General features: G+C 30.4%; 1 protein-coding gene across 1 annotated transcript in view; it reads right to left on the reverse strand.

Annotated features, from left to right (window-relative positions):
- Window positions 1–19,505, reverse strand: part of LOC107437090 (dynein axonemal heavy chain 5) — a 165,860-nt gene that overhangs the window by 142,611 nt on the left and 3,744 nt on the right. The window contains exons 4-13 of the mRNA XM_043043611.2: window positions 19,207–19,442; window positions 16,666–16,884; window positions 14,816–14,878; window positions 13,069–13,307; window positions 11,219–11,459; window positions 8,129–8,328; window positions 6,114–6,267; window positions 3,867–4,030; window positions 2,754–2,961; window positions 913–1,074 (exon numbers count right to left, since the gene is read on the reverse strand). Coding sequence (XP_042899545.2) covers window positions 913–1,074; window positions 2,754–2,961; window positions 3,867–4,030; window positions 6,114–6,267; window positions 8,129–8,328; window positions 11,219–11,459; window positions 13,069–13,307; window positions 14,816–14,878; window positions 16,666–16,884; window positions 19,207–19,442 — 1,886 coding nt within the window. The remainder of the gene's footprint in view (window positions 1–912; window positions 1,075–2,753; window positions 2,962–3,866; window positions 4,031–6,113; window positions 6,268–8,128; window positions 8,329–11,218; window positions 11,460–13,068; window positions 13,308–14,815; window positions 14,879–16,665; window positions 16,885–19,206; window positions 19,443–19,505) is intronic.

Genomic DNA, 19,505 nt, shown 5'->3' on the forward strand with positions numbered 1-19,505 from the left:
AAATCAGAAAATTCTGAATCTGTAAATGACATAGAGCTTTATTTTTATCCTTCATTTGTTGGAATTGTCTATGTATTAGTTTTTCAATATGATTTTAGGTCAGAAGTATTTTAAAATTATCTTAAAATCTCATTGGTTTATTTTTTACAAGAAAATAATATGTCCAATTCAGAAAAAAACGCTATTTTCTGGCTAAATAATTCTGCAGCATTTATTTCTTTAAGAAACGCGTTTCTTAAATTTCAACTTTTATTTAATTATTTTAAGAAATAAAGCATGCGTGTGCCTAGATCCTTTTGAGTAATTAAATTTTCTTAAACTTTTTTTCTTCTTTTTTTTAAAGTTTTTCTTTGATGAGCCCAATAACACTTTCGAAAACCTGTTTTTCTCTTTTGCTTAGCATAAGTGGTGGCATCATCTATGGACCTTTTTAGTTGCTGACATAGCTTCGAGAGCTCTGAACCAGTAAGAGAGCATTCGATAAGTTTTAGAAATAGTATTGTTTATCTAAGTCGTAGGTAGTATATTTTATCTAAGCTAAGAACTTCTCTCGGCATTCGTGACTATGGTTACGAGATTTCACTATTTTAAAGTATTGGGTTGATATTTAAGATAGGTTTTAGCTCGGATCGGCGATGGAAAGAGAATCAGGGTAGAGAAAAATCTCCCCTCTTTGAAATGCGTTATTTCTTGTTTCCATAGCAGCAGACGGCCATAGAATTTGTGACTATCTTTCTATAAACTAACTACATGTTTCACACAGTAAGTAATCAAAAGGTCTGTAAGTAGCTTAATGTGAAAGCAGAATACGTTTCTTATTGCAAATGTAATTTGATTTTATCTGTGCGTTACATCAGGTAACAAGACCCTTAAACAGTGATCACATTTGAACTTAAGAAAGTTTGTACTTACTTGAGCTGGGTAATCTCTGAGAAATTCCATAAGTGTGAATTTAGGACTAGTCGTAGAAATGGCAGCCTTGCGAATTACACTGTGAAGTGACTGGTGTGACATTTTCAATAAATTCATTAACCAACTTTCTACATTTCCTTCTGCTTTGACTGGTTTGTTCAACTGAAACCACGAGAAGAAAATTATATGAATCTCATCATTCAAATGCTCACTACAGTGGTCAGTAGTATACTTCACATTTTAATTCGTTCCTCAAAAATAGCTTCATTTATTATGTCTATAAAATTGATAAAAATGAGCATTTCCTTAATTTATTGTATGCTCTAATGAAAAATCGAGAAATTTTTTAAAGTTTTTAGAGGCAAGAGTAACTAGTTTGTGAGATTGAAAAGGGTATAAGGAGTTTTTCAATTTCAAAAACAGAAGTTGTATAGATTAATTCAGCTCATATTACTAAAACGCAACAAGTCTTTATCTGAAAGTGAAATTGCATTTATTGAGCTTTTATAAAGTTAACTTTCGTTTAGCAATAACTGAAATTGGTACTAATAAAACACTAGTCCGATCAGTAGTCCTGTATAGCAGCGACAGATAAACATTGAGTAAGCATATCCGCAACAGACAGCTATTTTTTTAAGAGAAAACTATAACGCAAAATTTTTGATGCTTTCCTGAAAAATAGTGTCAGGTTAATTCTTCACAATCATAAAATTTATAATTTATGTAAGCAAACAGACTTGGTGAAAAGCATAAAATTGAACTCAATAAAGCATCACGGACTCTTCGTTAGGTTGAAACAACAACCTCACTAAGCGGATAGCATTCATAACGAATCAGAGGGCATTAGAAGGTAGAGATCTTTCCTCAGTGGGCTTGATAATGTTGAAAAAGATTAAAAAGCATTAAAGGTGACCAACTGGAAACAACATGCATGTAGTAGACTTTGATAGAAAGAAACCTCATTGGGGGAGGGTCCTAGCCTGCTCTGAGTTGTTGTGCCAAAAAGAAAAAGAATTTAGTTCAAATAAGCCTACATCTACTGTAAGAGGTTCGTGGTGCCGATAAAATATTACCCACCAACAATAAAATTCAAGTTGTTCACACATATATTTCCAATTTTGATTTTCAAAAGGAACCATTTGAATATAAGAGCTAAGTTCTATTATTAATAAAATGTCCATGGTTAGACAGCAAATGTTATTCTGACACAGCGTTCGTTATGTTATTCAGTACTATCGAAGCGATAGTACTGAAGAACACTTCAACATACCTTAGTTAAATTTGACCGAATGGTATCTCCTTCTCACCAAACGCTATGAAGCATAGAAGTACTGGGTTCAAATTCCATTTTTAACACCGAATGTATCCTTGTGCTTTTCCTGTCCTATTTAGAATAGATTTTTTTCTATTTGACAGAAATTTGCAAGTTTTTTTTAATTTTTTTTTATATTGAGTCCAACAAGCCTGCACTTGCATTTAATGAAATAAATTCAACATATTAGCTTGCAACGGAAAATATATTTTGTCTGAATCGAACTGCCAAAATCACGTGTGCTTTTTCTCCAAGCTCGCAGCTAAATCTCTGAGTTTACAAGTTAATAGTTTGCTTTTTCCTTTGCTTTTTCTTTGCATTGATTTTGCTTTTTTTTAAGTTCCCTGTCCTTAAAATCATTTAATAAATATTATTTTGTCTGTTCGGGATGGACGTGTGAAAAAGGAATTTTTCACATATGATTTCCATTACGAATTTGCACTGTTATGTATTTTCGTGATTTTTCTCCGGTTATCATGTTAACCTATCTTGATTTTTTTTTTTCAAAAATAAATAATATTATACTCACAGTTATTTTTTCCCCTTCCGAAGAAACAATTTCTAAAATTTTGTTATAGTCTAGGTCATCGAAAACTAAGGATTTTGTATTGTCAAATATGCTGAGAAGGTGACTCTGAATTGAATGTGAGTCGCTGGCTTGACCTAAAATCTCCAGAAGAGCTGGATCGGAGACAAAGAAAAATCGAGGAAACATCAATCGTTTCTTTTCCAAATACCTACATTAAAGAAAGTGTTGCTAATGAAATATATTAAAATTAAAACATTTAAAGATTAGAATTAAACATTACAAAAACATTAAGGTTAAAATTGAATATTGGGTCACTTCCCTGACTTGGAGTTGTTGGTGCTCGCTCTAAGTTGTTCTGACGATACTGGTAGAAAACTGAAGTAAAATATTAATTGGTTTTAATCTTAAGAGAAGAATTTATCTATTCTATTCTTCTGTTTTCGATATATACGAATGATTTTGTGCATAATTGAAATGTTTTGAAAATAAACTTTTCATTTATATACAAATTATTTTCTGACGTTTCATCGACAATATTTTTTATAGTAACTTTTTCATGAAGATTAAAATTCTTATAAAATATACCTTTAGAAATTGAGAATTTGTTTGATGCACTTTAAGCAGAACAACGAAACCAAGTTCAATAATAATGTTCCTAAAGTTTGTAAAAAATCTGTAATTATATTTTATTATTTTCAAGATTTTAACTTTTTTAATGAAGTTTGTTTTTCTTATGTATTTTTTTAAATTATCGATAAAGGAATTATTATTAAATAAAGAATATTGACGTCAAGTGAAAACTATGAACATGATCACTCGAAAAATTGAGTGTTGAAAGATTGTTTACTTTTCAAAAGTTGGAAGATTGTTTACTTTTCAAAAGTTGAAAGAATTTGTACCAGTTCCAAAATTTCCGTGTCGTAACGTTGACTGTATGACCTGATCCAAATTACTTCAGTTAAAATGTGAAAAAAATTATTAAAATTGAAACAAAAGTTTTTTTTGTAATATTCATATTATGTAAGAGAAACACTTAACATAAATAAATTTATAAAACAGCTACTATAAAAAGTTGGTATACACCAAATAAAATTACTTTAAAACAAAACCTACCCTGCTAATGACTTTTGACAAATTTCAAGTTGTTCTTGCAAATAAGGCAGTAATTGCTTCAAAGTATCGTCCCCAACACAGCATTCAACAACATTGCTCTTTTCATGAGCACGGATCATAATCTTTCCCCAAGATTTGTCAATTGTGTTGAAACGCTTTGCCTCCTATAATGAAAATTTTAACAAAAAATAAAAAATATTCAAATAATTTTATTAAAAACTAATGTATTTCGTATAGCTTTAATTTTTAATGAATTAATGTACTTTTTACTCGTATCGTTTCCATGTGTAAAATGCATTAATAACAAACATTGCTTTAGACTATCGTGAAATTTTCGAATAAAATATAAAGCTCAAAATGAAAAGACTATATATACTTTGACTGTATGACCTAAATTATGACCGTAAATTCTTTCTCGTAAATTATATGGCAACTGTAAGTAAATTAATTTTATGCTCTTAAAAAATACCTTAATTTCGTCTTTTTTCACGTTGTCTGAGACTCGGGCGATTTGTTAGTCGACTCAAGGCAAATTGTGAAACGTGGCAAAGTAGCGTACAGTTGCCATTTATCGAGGATTGAGGGAAATTGCATATTATTTTCCTGTGGTTATTAAGGTAGAGGAAAAGCTAGATAGATGTTCTTTGGTGCCGGCTAAGATCAAACCCGGGATCTTTGTGCCCGAATCCTGATGTTGTAACCACTTCGGGAAAAAAATTCTCATCCCCGAACTAAGTAAGGAAGCTTTATATAATAACCTTATAAGTCAACGTTCAACTCTATGATTTTTTCTGAATTCGCTACAATAACGGACGTTGGGCTTTTCCTCAAAGAAGGGTGCTTACCGAATAAATTAACAGCTAACTATATGAATTCTATGGAAATTTATTAAAGTGTACCTTAGAGGGGGAATTTTCCTAAATGAATACTCTTAATAATCATTTTTAGAATCCTTCTCAAAAGTGAAACTAAAAGTCAGCTATAAAAATAAGTTGCGCACATTTTGGGTGGCAGATTAAAATTTAAACAGAAAAATAACAGAATCGTTTTTGAGATATAAGCAATTACAAGTAAGAAAATGAGGGTAGAGACATGAAAACATGTTTGATTGTTGAAGGAGATAGAAATAAGTTGAATGGAGATAGAAATAAGTTTTTACTATTATTTCTATTATAACGTTTTTTTTATTTGATGCACCCTACTAGCACACAAATTTTGAAAGCGTTTTTATTATTTCCTAGCTTTAAAATAAATTTATGATGCACAGTTTCTTGATTACATTTTTTTCAAAAATTTTAAATTTTAAGTTAAGGATGATCACCACGGAACAATTTGTATTTATCATGAAATATCATTCATAATAATTGAAAGTAAACTGTTGAAAAGAGAATTATCTCCTCTATCCACGTTATCATCGCAAGACTTGTTTTTGCAAAATGCAAAAAAGCAGTATTATAATTGCATTATGAAATTGTTGCACGAATGGAACTCTTATTAGAATTTTGCCGATAATAATTTTATTAATAATTACAAATGTCGTTAATAATTTGCTTCGCAAAATGAACTTAGTTCGATACCGTAATTATTAAAAATTAAGTTTAAATATAGAAGGTTTTAATATCAAATATGATCTCAGAAATTTATTTTGTTCAGCAGTAGTAATAAAACTAAACACTTAATAAATAGAAGTATGTTATGTAAAAAATAAGTAAATATTAAAAAAATAGTTTCTATAACAAGTTACCATTGGGTACTTGAAGAAGTGAAGTGATTATGCTTTAACATGTGATTTAAATCAGATTTAATTGAATACATGTAAGCGACGTCACAAGGTATGTGTCATACCTGATTGAGTTTGAATCGATGAATGACATGATTTACCTACAACGACGTCACTTGCAGGTACCCAATTGTTGTACTACTTCTGTATTGAAACTGACGTTATTATTTAGAGTGTTTTGTGTTTTCCGAGAAAAATTGGTGTATCATCATTTGTTTTTTGTAATGTTATCAAAACTCTCTATAAAAAGAATAATACTTTTTTTACCTTGCTGAATATAACAACTTAAAAAAAATTACGAAAATTGTGATCGTGGAAAGCATTTTTAAAAGCGCAAGGATTTATGTTTAGAAATTTTTTTTAATCACTCATTTATTCGCAGTTATTAAGTTACAATTATTGAAGTGTATATCGGTTAAAAACTAAAACTTTTGCAGTTATTGATTATACTAAAAACACTAAAATACCTTCGGTAATTGTTTGGCTATATCACCACCAACAAATACTGCTTCCAGGTACACCCACATATTTTGTGTGAAAAGCCATCTTTCCAAACATTCATTAGTATTTGAGAGATCTTGAACCCACTTTTGGATCTGAATTTTGAATGGTGCATTGTACCTTGAAGCATGAAAGTCAAAAGAAAATGAATTATAATTTTGAGATGCATTATAAATTCCTTTGCGATGCAAGCTAACTTATGAGTAATTCGTTTAAATAAGCAATACTTCAAATACAATAAATAATATATATTGTGTAATTTCTTGTAGTTATAAATAATTTCCATAGTGTATTTGAAATACGCCCAGTTTAAAAAAGCTCAAAAAAACTTCACATCAAAAGCATTGTTTCATATATTGTATATTAAGCATTTCTGGAAATCAATTTATGTCATTTTAATATCAGTTTATAAACCATATTAGGAGATGGGTATCAAAAGTGCTAGATTCAAAAAAAATATACAAAAAACATTTTGTTGTACCTAAAAATGCAACCCATACACTTTAAAAATTGTGGTGTAATACAAATCCAAATTTGTTGTTGAAAAATTTGATTACTTTATTTCAAATTAATGCCTAATGGAGCGTTTTTACACTTTAAAGGATGCAGTTAAATCTTAACACCTACTCATCTTAAACTTAACAAATTGACAAATTACTGGGCAATACTATCCCGTTCAACTATAGTAAGAGCCCCCTATTTCAAAACACGAAAACAAAAATACATTTACCATTTGATTTTTTAAAATTAAATTTAGCAAGTTTTAGTTATTTAAGAACACAATGAAAATCTTTCAAAGATATCATCCATAGTATTAATATATCAAGCTTTTTTTTTTCAAAAAACAAAATTAAAAATGATTAAAACTATCCCCTGCAATGCCATTCTTTACAGGGTAATTAGAGCATTAGAACTGTGAATCAATATTATTATAAACTCTGATTTAAATAAAAGAAATATTTAACGGAACTGACATTAATATTTTATAAGCCTCATTAAGAACTAAAATTGGCGTTTAGAAACGGCACCATTGTGTTTTCCTGTCCAGTTAAAGGATTGATTATAAAGGTGTTTTAAATAAATGTTTCGAGACAACGAAGTTGAAAGTATACATTAAAAGGAAAAGAAAAGAGCAGGAAAAATATCTCCTCCCAAAAAAGAATTTAAAAAAAATTTTCCTGCTAAAAAATAAACGAAGTGAATAATCCACACTGAGAAAAAAATATGGGCAAAACAACCAGAATATGGTAAAATTTAATGTGCTTCTGGTTCTATGATAAAAAACAAAAACGTCGGCAATTTTTACTGATGAGCTTTGGTACTGATTTTGGTGAAATTAACAATCAAATAAGGTAATAAAATATGCATATATATATATGATAAATATATGATATATATTTGCACATATGTGTGTATATATGCATAATATGTGATGAAATTTGATAAATGTGGTAAAATTTGGAAACTTAACCACGATGCCTTAAAGTGGGACATAAATTTATTCGGTTTATTCGATAATATTCGGTTCGATTCCATTTATTCGGTTAAACTTACTTTTCAGTTTCGTATTTTTCACTGCATGCGTGATAATTAGAACTACAATTTTGGAAACTGAAATTTCCGGTAAACCGTTACTATATGAATGGAAAATTATCAAATGATTGGTTTAATTACTGTATATTATGGTTTTATTAACCAGAATTTTAGTTTTTTTTCTTTTCAGAAATGTTATTAGCATGCAGTACGGCAATTTACCAGAATTTTTTTGTCCGTGCAGTTTTTGTGTAATTAAACAACTGGTTAAAAATGTGCTTTTTCCATTTACTATTCAATCCTTGGGAAGATAAGAGAAAAGATAAGATATCTTAGACTAAAAAGATATCTTTAACGAAAAAATATTTTAAAAATTTATCACCCTTCCCAATTATTAAAAATTATCCTCTACAAATAAAAATTTAAAATATTCCTTCAATTTACTTACCGATTACTTTGTAAAGACCCAAGAATCATGAGACTGTCTTCCAATAAAGAAATAATTTCGGCTGTGGTGTCTCCTCTCAGCAATAACTCTCCCCTGTTCTTAAAAGTTGCAAAAGTTAAATTTTGATTGCTCCATTCAGAAGTCACTTGGCGCAGCTTTCCTTCAATATCTCGCTCTTTTAATGCTGATATACAAATATCCTGAAGTATAAAATGCAAATTACTATCTATAAAGAATTTCAAGCTGAAAAAAATATAGCGCTCATTTCATTAAATATTTTGAAATACATTATAATGAAAGATAGGTTGAAGAAAAATAAAATTGTTATAAAAACAGATATTTTTAAAAATTTCCTACATTGTTACTGCAAAAAAAGTTTAAAAAATTTATTTTTTCTGGTTGTAATCTATATATATATTTCCCTCATGTTGCATCATGAACTCGAGTATTTCTCTGTCTATTGGCAACTGTATAGTTATTTTTCATTTTGTTAGATTGTCTAAAGTAATAACTTAAGTAGTGTTAAAAAAATTAGTTATACATTAAGTATTTATTCAGATTCATTTTATTAGATGGTCGTAGGTAATAATTTAAATATTGTTCAATACGTTAAGTGTTTATTTAGATAAATTTTGTATTTTTATAATATAATAGAAATTTAGATCTAATAATAAAAATTTATAAAGAATAGATCGAAATAATAAAAATTTAGTTAAGAATTAATTATTTAGATCTATTTTTGATACCTTCTAAAATGGCTGTCGTAATTTTAAACATAAATTATTAATGTCGTAATTTTAATGTCGTGATTTTACTGTCGTAATTTTATTGCAGCATACTGTCATATCAATTATTAGGGACGGAACTTGCCCTTTTCGAGCAATAGCTTGTATATTTTATATGATACTCAAGTTATGGATCGATTGGTGCGTGAGTAAATAGTAGAACACGTAATGGAATACTGGAATGAGTTTTCTATCTTGTCTCGCTTGAGTTTTCTATCTTTCTTCTGCCTGTTGTGCTGAAATGTCCTGAGCTCATATTTACGGTGGTTTTTGCAATTTAATGACTGCCTGACTGATTATTAACTGAACCAATTAGTAGTGAAATTCAACACTAAAAGAACTTTGACAATATTGAGAGCCTATCTTGAAAATAGGTAAAATTTAAATCAAAGTGCTTTCGCGAGGACAAAGTCGTGGGCAACAGCTAGAAAGTGAAAATTCGGTTAATATATTATTTAAAATTAATTGAAGTGTTAGAATTGGTAAAGGGATTGAAGAATTAAAATGTTCAAATACAGTTGTGTTGTGCATTCTTCTTAGTTACCATAAAAATTTATAAGTTGTACATGATTATTTTTAAAGGTGACCAAGCTGGTCATCAAAGTCGGCTAGTTATATAAAATATTCCATACTTCGCTTTATTTTGAATTTCTAATGAAATCCATGTCCTGTATCTGTTGGAGAAAGGAAAATAAAATCTAGGCTTGGAGTGCTAATGGAATTAATTAATGGAGTTCAGTTACATTTTCATTGCTTTCGTTTTTAGTATAACTTCAAGAACTAGGTTGTAAAAATATTTAGATAACAGAAACTTTTCCTATATGTTACAGAGACAATTTTTAAAAGAAAAGTGCGTTTAAAGTCGTTCCTGAACAATGGTATTTCTTTGGAGGCATGTGCCAAATTAAACTAGAGATCAGTTAAAAGTATTTACTATTATTTTAATTAAATCAATCAATCAATCTTGTGTCAATTTATAAGTTAAACTGATTACTCGCTAAATTGTTAGATTCTGGTTAATTTTGGTAAATGATTACTTGTCAGAAATATGAGAGAAATGATAATAAAAGTATAAGTTTGTGATATGACTAAAACTGTTTGAAAAAAATTGAGAAATCTTCTCCAAAAAACTATTTACCACTTAATTTATCTGAAGATGGTGTTTTGAAAGCAACATACTGGATTCATTTAGTTTTCAACAAAAGTTAACGACTTCCTTTTATCTAAAATTCTCTCGCAAGAAAATTCCAAGTCAGATACACTGTTAGAATTTTCATTCTAAAGTTATGATTAAATAACTGGCAGCAGTCTGCCAATCCAATTAATCGTAAAGTTTACTGCTAGGAATATTTTTACGGTTTTGAAAGCGTTTACAACTAGTATGGTTATAAGACCATGAACGCGAAACTGTATGTTTTTTTTAACCATTTACAATTAGCATGGTTTCAAAATCCTGAGAAAAAGAAATTTAATTGGACATAGGAACTAGGCTTTTTGTTAGGTAATGGGCGTTGGAGAATGCAGGACACCACCTGAGGAGTACAGGGCACTGGAAACACTTCCCGTGTTGAAGGGAATAGAAGAAATATTGTGGTGTCGAAGCTGGGACTCGACCCCCTTCCCTATTCGGTCAGTTATGAGACTTACAGGTTAACCCTCTTGGCTATTATATGTACTCAGATGCAAGGAACTAAGTGGCTTTTTTAGGTGGGATTAGTTGGAACAATAAAATTCTGGTTGTTTAACCATATTATTGGAAGCAGTTAATAAACGGCTTGAAATCCCATTTAACAGTATGATTACCATCGCATTTATGATTATTCGAGTGTTTTGTTTGAATTTGAGAAGTAACAATTAAATAAATTGTGATTTAAGTATTTTTTTCTGAGAAATTTCTAACTGCGTATGCTTAAAATTTCGCCCAGAAAATTCATCAAAGCACTTTTTTCCCGAAAGAAAAAATTTTGAGAAATTCACAGCCTCAAACTCTCTTGTTTGTGAGTTCAGGGTTCTTAAATCATTTTGACTGTTTTTCTTTCCTCATTAGAATCATAAAATATCTTCATTAAAACCATTTTCTCCATATAATTCTCATTCTTTTTTCATTAGAACTGATATCTCATACTAATCATTGTAACCTTTAAAAAATGGGCACAATAAACTTAGTAGACCAAGTAATTCCGGTTGACGACATTTCTTTTCTGGAAATTAAACTTAACATCTAAAATCTATCTCTGAGTTAAGTTATTTTTAACAACTTTTTCTAGTACGTTTTAAGATTATATTTGACTCAATAAACACTCACCTCAATATCTTCTTTATGACTTAACAAAGGTGCCTTCAAGATGTCCTTCAAGCAAAAATGGGGACACCCTATATCAAATTCCTGGCCTGTTAGTTCCATAAGTCTCTTCCAATGTCTGTTTTTCATGGCTTTGTTGGTCATGAGATCCAGCAATGGACACAATTCGTTAAAATCGTCGATCGTTTTCTTTAAGGTAGTAAAAGCTGGCCATTCTTTTAGGCCTTTCGGCAATTTTCGGCATCTAGAAAGTAAAATACGCTTTGCAAACAAAAATTTGTCTAAAAATTTCAGTTTGAAGTGTGAGATTTACGATATTACCCTTATCAAGCCAATGCACTTAATTTTGCAGAATATATTGCAATAATTTTGCCATTACTGTAAATTTTTTCATTTATTTCTTTAATTTTTATTCTTCTGTTTTTACGTCTTCTAGACAATTTTGCACTGAAACAGACTCAAACCTTTTTTAGCACCTGTTTTTGATGCTGTAGGAAAAACTTACTTAGTCTGTGAAAAATTTGAAAAAATATTCCAGCGCATAAGAGTATAAAGATCATCCACGTGCATTAATAAACTTAAGTCACATTTAAATATAAAAATCATATCAGTGTTTAAATACGCTATCTTAAGCCCCATAAAATTATAAAAACAATCTCAAACTTAAATGTATTAATTTAAGAGTCCTCTAACATCACCATCTTGAATTCTAAGTTAAATTTTTAATTGTATTTTATTGATATTTTTTTGCACTTAACAAACTTTTAATAATGAAGTGTTATTAGTCAACAAAATACTTTTAAAAAAAGGTAGAAAATAAAGGGGTTATTATCTTAAAAGAAACAACATTTAGTAATTTTTAGAAATTCTAAAAATATTTCTTCAAAATCGGAAAGCGGTAAACTGAGGCATTTTGTGGTTATTGTAATAATTAAAAACTTCACGCTCCTCAGTTTTTCGAGTTTTTTAAATCTCATTTTTTTAACAGTTTAAGCTAATGAAAACTGATTTGGATGGCACTAAAAGATTCTTTTAATTTTAATTGCATAAAAACAAAGATACTTAATAAAAATCTAATTACAGGGAACTGTATACTATTCAACTACTTATCAAAAACTGATGATTGCGGAATTGTATTGACATAATTTTGTCAGGGAAAATTAAAAGTGAGTCTAACCGTAGGCTTTAGATCTCAAATTGTAAATGAGTGGCGACCTTGTATTTTATCTGTGTATAAAGATACCGCCAAATAGATGAAATACCCATCATCAGTAAAAATTAAATAAAAAGATTAAAAGAATATTTAAAATTTCCCCTTCACCTCTTCAACAGTTAAGTTTCGCCGGGAGAGAAAGAGCCTCTCAAGTCCTATAAAAATTATAAAAGACTTTTCGATGCATAATTACACTAATTTAAGACCTCATAAGAGTGTAAAAGTCATCCTAATGCGTAACTAGATTAAATCCCATTAAAGTATAAAAAGCATCTCAGAATATAATCTGACTTACGTCCACAAAAATATAAAAAGACATTCCGATGCATAAAAACACTAACTAAAATAAACTAAAAGAGTATAAAAGCCATTAGTATCCCAACTATTTTTTCAAGTAAACAACAAAATAAGTTCGATAAATGTTGGTTATTTTTAACATTTTCTTACCGCTGCACAAGAAAAAATATATATATTGATGCATTATCCAAAAAGATAAACCAAGGTTTCGATGAAACAAAATATAACATTTCTGTTTCGATTATGTATTTTTGTTCATAAGTATATACTTTTCTGTTAATATCGACATAGACGAATAATCATAGTTGATAAAAAAGTAGAAGGTGCAATGCGTTTTTCTTACCTATTTTGAAATTCTATCAGTTCATTCGTGATTTTATCAATGTCTACATTATTCCACAAAATATCTTGATATCCGTTAACTCTGTCCAGAACATCATTGTACAACTTGTACAGCTTCTGCATCATTCCCAGCTCCTTCTTAATGTAATGCAAGCGAGGAAATTCTTTACATTTATAACCAAATAGTATAGCTCCATCTGTGTACGTCATATATTTTTGCCAAAGTGCCTCAAAGCGATTCTGAAAGAAATAATAAACAGAATACAGTATTTCCAGAAAATAAACGATGAATCGAAGAAGGAGATAGTAATAGATGGCTTAAGGATATAGTAATGCATGGTGTGTTCAATGCATCTTAGAAAACCATATAATTTATTCCAACGAAGTTTGTGAATTGATTGCACAGTTTGTAAACTCACGGTGCTACTAACTACGAAAAACTATTAGCAATGTTCAAAATAACAACCATTTACAGCAACAGCGTGACTCAAGGACAAGTTTAACAATTATTCGCAAATATATTAATTGCTTCCTAAGAAATACTCTGAATACCGTTATTTTCTGCAAATTTAATTCTTCAATTTTAAATTTCTCTCTCTTTCAATTTTTCTTTAAATAACTTTTTAAATCATTGTTGATTTTTAGAATATTTGTTAATAATCCTTTAAAAATTATTAATCATGAGCAAAAATATTAAGTTCTGACAGTAGAATAAGTGTTTATATTTAAAATAATCTTCCTTTAATAATGTAAACCGCATTATTTATGTATAGAATATGAAGCAGTATGAAATTGCCCCTTATTTTTAAATACGTCTTATGTCTTAGTTTGTATATAAATTAAAAAATTTTAGTGAGTATGGATACTAACTCTTTTATTCTGAATCAAACTTTTGTTTATCATTTAAATAAGCACTAAAAGCATTCAGCTTGTATTCAGTTCCTTAACAATGAACAAAAAGGAAAATTTTGAAAAGGAACATGGAATCAAAGTAATCGCTAAAAAAATTTTACAACAATCATTTCAAAATTATTTTTCTTCCAATGCCCGACACAAGTCATTCAGTTATCAGTAGAGCAGATTTGTTGGCCACTCTTTCAGGGGAAAACCATATTAGGTAGGCCGACGTTGCTCCCACAGTAAGGACAGATAATACAGAGAACGAAAGAACATCCATGCCTTGCCCGGTATTTGAACCCAGGACCTATCTGATGCTAGGTCACCTCCCTGACTACTACCCGGTCGGCTCATTTCAAAATTATTAATTTTTAACAAAAAACAATAAGTTTTGATACTAGGGTAAGTGTTAATATTAAAATCATATACTATCAATCTAAACAACATTATTGTTTATGTACAAAATGTGAAGCAGTGTGAAACTTCCCTTTATTTTAAATACGTAAAACTATTGTATACGTAAAAATATTGTATAGACTTTGTCTACGAATATAAAATTTTCTGTGAATATGTACAGTAATTTTTTTATTCTTAATAAATTTTTTGCTTGTCGTTTGACATACAAAATAAATATGAAACACATTTATCTTGTATTCAGTTGTATTTTGTAAACAAATTAGCATGAAGCACATTCATCTTGTTTTCAGTTATTTACTAATAAACAATAAGAAAGTTTAGTGAAGAAACGTGAAAATCAATGTAATTGCTAAAAAAATATGTTATAGATGAACTTACATAATTAGTAGCAGGATTTTAAAGGGTAAAAAAAAGCTGAGTGTAAAAAATATTACCTGGTACTCAGCCAATCTATTGGATGCTTCCATTGCTGATAAACCAACAACCAGTGGTCCTTTCTGAAATAAAACCATAAAATAGCAGCTTTATTATGTAATTTTAATAGCAGATTACGATTGTAAAACATAGTAATTTCTAATGTTTTACTTATACATTTTACATGTTTGTTATTTATAATTTTAGTGCTTAATTGTAAAAGTATTAAAATTTTTTGAGACTATAGACTAGGAAATTAGAGACTATAAAACATTATTATTATAAAAAGCATATATTATTTTGTCCTAAATCTGACAATCATTTGCGAACTAAAGCTCTCAGAAAACAGAAGAAGAAAAATGAAATTGTTTAAACAAATGGGAACATTATGTCTGGCGAGTTCTCAAATAAATTGAAGTTATATTTAGTTATACTGATATGCGTAGAAAGTCTATTTCGCAGCACTTTATCCAATAGATTGAATTTATTCGATATAGACTTGAATTTCTCTAGAGCCGAAGTCAGCTATATTGTGCCAAACCTAAATATTTTACATTTTTTAAATCGATTCCATCAGATGGCGTTAAAAATAGAAAAGATTCAGAACAGAAGATTTCAAGTGACATTTTAGTAATTAAAGGATCATCAATTTAAAAAAAAAACTAGAACGAGAAGCAAGAGGCCGAGATAGCCTGGTTGGTTGGGCACTGGTCCCGTGTCCAAGAGTACGTGGGTTCGATCCCAGCTGGCCGAAGACTCCCCGTGTAGTAAATGGTGACTGATGCACGTTATATCTGTCGAGTAACAAAGTCCTCCATGTTTCCATAACAAATCAATACCTCTGGGGTAATGATCCAGGAGTTCCCTTGTCTTCTGGATTAGTTCACAATTACAAGGCTACAGAGTTGAACATTAGTAGTCGTAAACCCAAAATTGGGTCTGCTGTTCAACGACGGATATAATAAAAAAACAAGAAGCAAGGAGCCGTGGTGGCTCAGGGGATAGAGCATTCGCTTTCCAATAAGTTGAACTGGATTCGAATCCCAGCGATAACTGGTGGATACGAATTCCGCCCCCGGCTCACACCGACCACAATGCTGACATAAAATATCCTCAGTAGTACACGAATCATGGGTTAGAGTCTCTTTGCCGTCTGTATAACCGTGGGAGGATTTCGAGTTTTTCTCTCCAGGTAACGTTAATGTGGGTTACTTCCATCAAAAACTAAGACGAATTTCTCCCAATACTTGATCCTGAAGTACGAAACACATTTCCTTCTTAAATTCACCAATTTTATTAAAAAGCATAAAAAATTAGGTTCTACGAATAAAACTAATTATAGCATGATTTTAAACCCAAAGTTTTGTCTTTTCCTAGAATTTCGCTTAATACCTTTTTCTGCTAGGTTCTGCAATAAGGATTTTGAAGTCTTACTCAAAAATGAACAAACAAAAGAAAAAAAGTGTAGCAAAATAATCAAGTTCAAAGTGCAACCCGAAAAAAACTAAGACAGATTAATAAGAGATCGCTGTACCAGTGTTTACGTCCACTTTGAGAAAAATTCGTTTATGGATAAGCCATAATTTGCTTCAAGCTTAACAGGATGTTAAATTAAGTCATGTATTAGTTTAAACCAAAGTTTAACCCATGTTTAACCCTAGTATCCTATAATCAAGGTATACTATGGTTCAGCTTCAGTATACAATATGGTATAACTTAACAATAAGTTGTGGTTGCATCGAATTTGAAAGATATTATTATTCAATACACCTTCTTATTACATAAATAAAGCAAATTTTACTTGATGAGACAATTGTAAGTCTTTAGAAAAAAAATGCGTAAAAAAGATAAAAACGGAATTTTTTCTTACCTCCTGATAATCGAGCTGAAATTTTTCAAATTCTGCAGTAAATGTTGAAATGCTGTTGTTGAGCTGTGTTTGAAACTGAGTTTTCATATCCAGAAGAGAATTCTGCGTATCTATAGACAGCTTTTGAGTCTTCTCCCAGGTATAACGGAGAGCTTCGACTGAGTCCAGATCTTCCTTGTTTGGAACCAATTTGTAAGACGAAAGTGTCACATAACATTCCTAGAAAAAACAGATCAGTCAATGATATGCATACTCTGTAAAAAATGTTTTGCACAAGAACATTTTAGAGATTACTTAGAAGGAGTCTCGTGTAAAAGTACAGGAGAATTTAAAGCAATAAGTTTCTGTAAAATATTTACACTCTTGGTAGATAAACGGAAATAAAGTAAATAAAACTCTGTAAATTACTATCAGACTCTTAACGGATGTCTAAAAAATGACGGATGTTTTTTGAAAATCAGTAAAAAAGGAATAGAAAGAGATAAAAACGTATGTTTGCTACATTATGATAAGGAAACTAGCGATTTTCCTCCCTCCAATTTGCACATTTAGTTAAACTTTCCGCCAATAGGTGGAGCAGCACTATAGAAATAATTGATTTTGGAAACTGTGCCGTCTATAAACAGCCATGTTTCAAACGAAGGTTTTCTCCAAAACGAAGAATATCCTCTGTTCGAGGCGTAGGATCTCAGAGGATAGAGCTCTCGCCTCCAAATGAAGTAAACTGGGTCGGAACCCCAGCTTTGGTTGGTCAATATGAATTGCCCAACAGCCTCGCACCAACCCCAATGCTGACAAAAAATAACTTTAATGGCAGACGGATCATAAATTAGACTCTCCTTGCCATCAGGCTAACCGTGGGAGATTTACGTAGTTTTGCTCTCCATGTAATGCAAATGCGGGTCCTCCACGAAGGCAAGTTTTTCCCAGTACTTGATCCATGAGTTCCCTTATCTTCTGGATTGGGTTCAATGTTACAAGGCTACGAAACTAAAAATTGGTAGTCGAAAACTCAAAATTGGGTCAGCTGTTCAACAATGATCATGAAAAATAAACTGAAAAATATTCGCTGTTCTTTACATGTGAATCTCATCAAAATCTTCATAAGTACTCACTAACAGATTGCATGGCAGCATGTCGACTGGGGATGTTAAGGATTCAATGTATCTACAGCTCTCGCATACCTGTAACGCCACCTATTGACGTGAAGTTTGCTAAATGTGCTACTTGGGGGGATGAAATCCCTAATTTCCTGATCAGCAAACTATCCTTTTTAATCACCTTCTTTTTTAAATTTATTTTTAAAATTCATCAGTTATTTTTAGGACATGCTGAAGTCATTACTTTATCAAGTGCCGTGGACTTCACATTACATGGGAATCTCTACCATTAAGATAGGATCAGAGTTAAAGGAAAATCGATCAGATTCCTAGCTTTAAGCACAGAGAATCAAACCCTGGCCGTATGTCTAGTAAAACAAAATTCTACCCACAGCACCGAATGGGTGAAAGATTTTCAATCAAATGAATAACAATCCCTTAAAATATTGAAAGTACCTTTAGTCAAGTGAGCAGGAAAAAACCTGAATTTTCGGTAACCTTGTTAAAGAGAAACTCGGTTTTATGCGTTTGAACAATGACTTCTATAATTAACAAGGATTGTAGTTTTTTTTCTCAGTAATTTTACTGAATTTTTTACAGTGTACTTAACATAGGAAGAGCCTTATTAACTTTTGAACTTTTAGATTAAAAAATTATATCAAGACCCACTAACAAGTGACTGATGAAAGTAATCATATTATGATACCTTTGACAGTTGGATCACCATTTGTTATTGCTTGAGAATTCCTAAGTTTTGACAAATCAGTACCGTGGAAAATCAGTTCTCAAGAGTTTATTACACAATGATGATGTAGCTGGCTGTGAAAAAACAGCCCACACCACTCACCTCAAATAATTTTTTTTCCTGATCGAAATGAATGGGAAAGAGCAAAATAACCTGTTTTTAACTTTGAAAAACACCCTTGGTATTTGCGAACATCTAATACACTTTAATAAACACACTAAATGTTGTGGTAGCAGTTGTTGCTTTATTTCATTTTGCAATTCAAAATGCACACAATGAACCTCATTAGCTTTTGAACTTTTAACTTAAAAAATTATATCAAGAACAACTTACAATTGACTGATGAAAGCAATCATATTAAGATACCTTTGACAATTGGATCACCATTTGTTATAGTTTATTGGATCACCTGATTAGTTATTATTATATTGATAGTTATATTGGATCACCTGATATGTATCTTTTCTGGTATTTAGCTTGTCATTTCACAATTACTTACAAAAAATTGGTAATAATAATTATCATAATATTAATAATAATATTTAATTAATTACTTTAAAACAAGTCACTCGAAACTTAAATTATCTTTGATACGACTTTGTAGCTCGCAATGAACGCATAAACCACTCGCGCTAACGACATTACTTTCCGATTTCGCAAACAATAACATTTTATAACATATCAATGGTTCCTTACTTCAATGGGCATGATTTCATAATCTATATCTACTTCTTTTTCTCTGACTTCTTCCAAAACTGACATCAATTGTTTTATTTCCTCTGTAGTAGAAAATGGCTGATTCAGTCTTTGCATGAATCCTTTTACCACCTGACTGCAACTTTGCATTTTAGATTTGTATTTGTTACGACAAGATGTTCCATACGCTTCACACCAATTCCAAGCTTCTGAACTCAGAACTTTCTTCATAGGTACTGGAGACACGAAAAAAAAAAATCTTAAATTAGAATTTAAAATCTTTTTCACGAGTTTTAAAC

This window comes from Parasteatoda tepidariorum, chromosome 2 (genome assembly GCF_043381705.1).
Source record: "Parasteatoda tepidariorum isolate YZ-2023 chromosome 2, CAS_Ptep_4.0, whole genome shotgun sequence".
NCBI classification, from domain to species: Eukaryota; Metazoa; Arthropoda; class Arachnida; order Araneae; family Theridiidae; genus Parasteatoda; species Parasteatoda tepidariorum.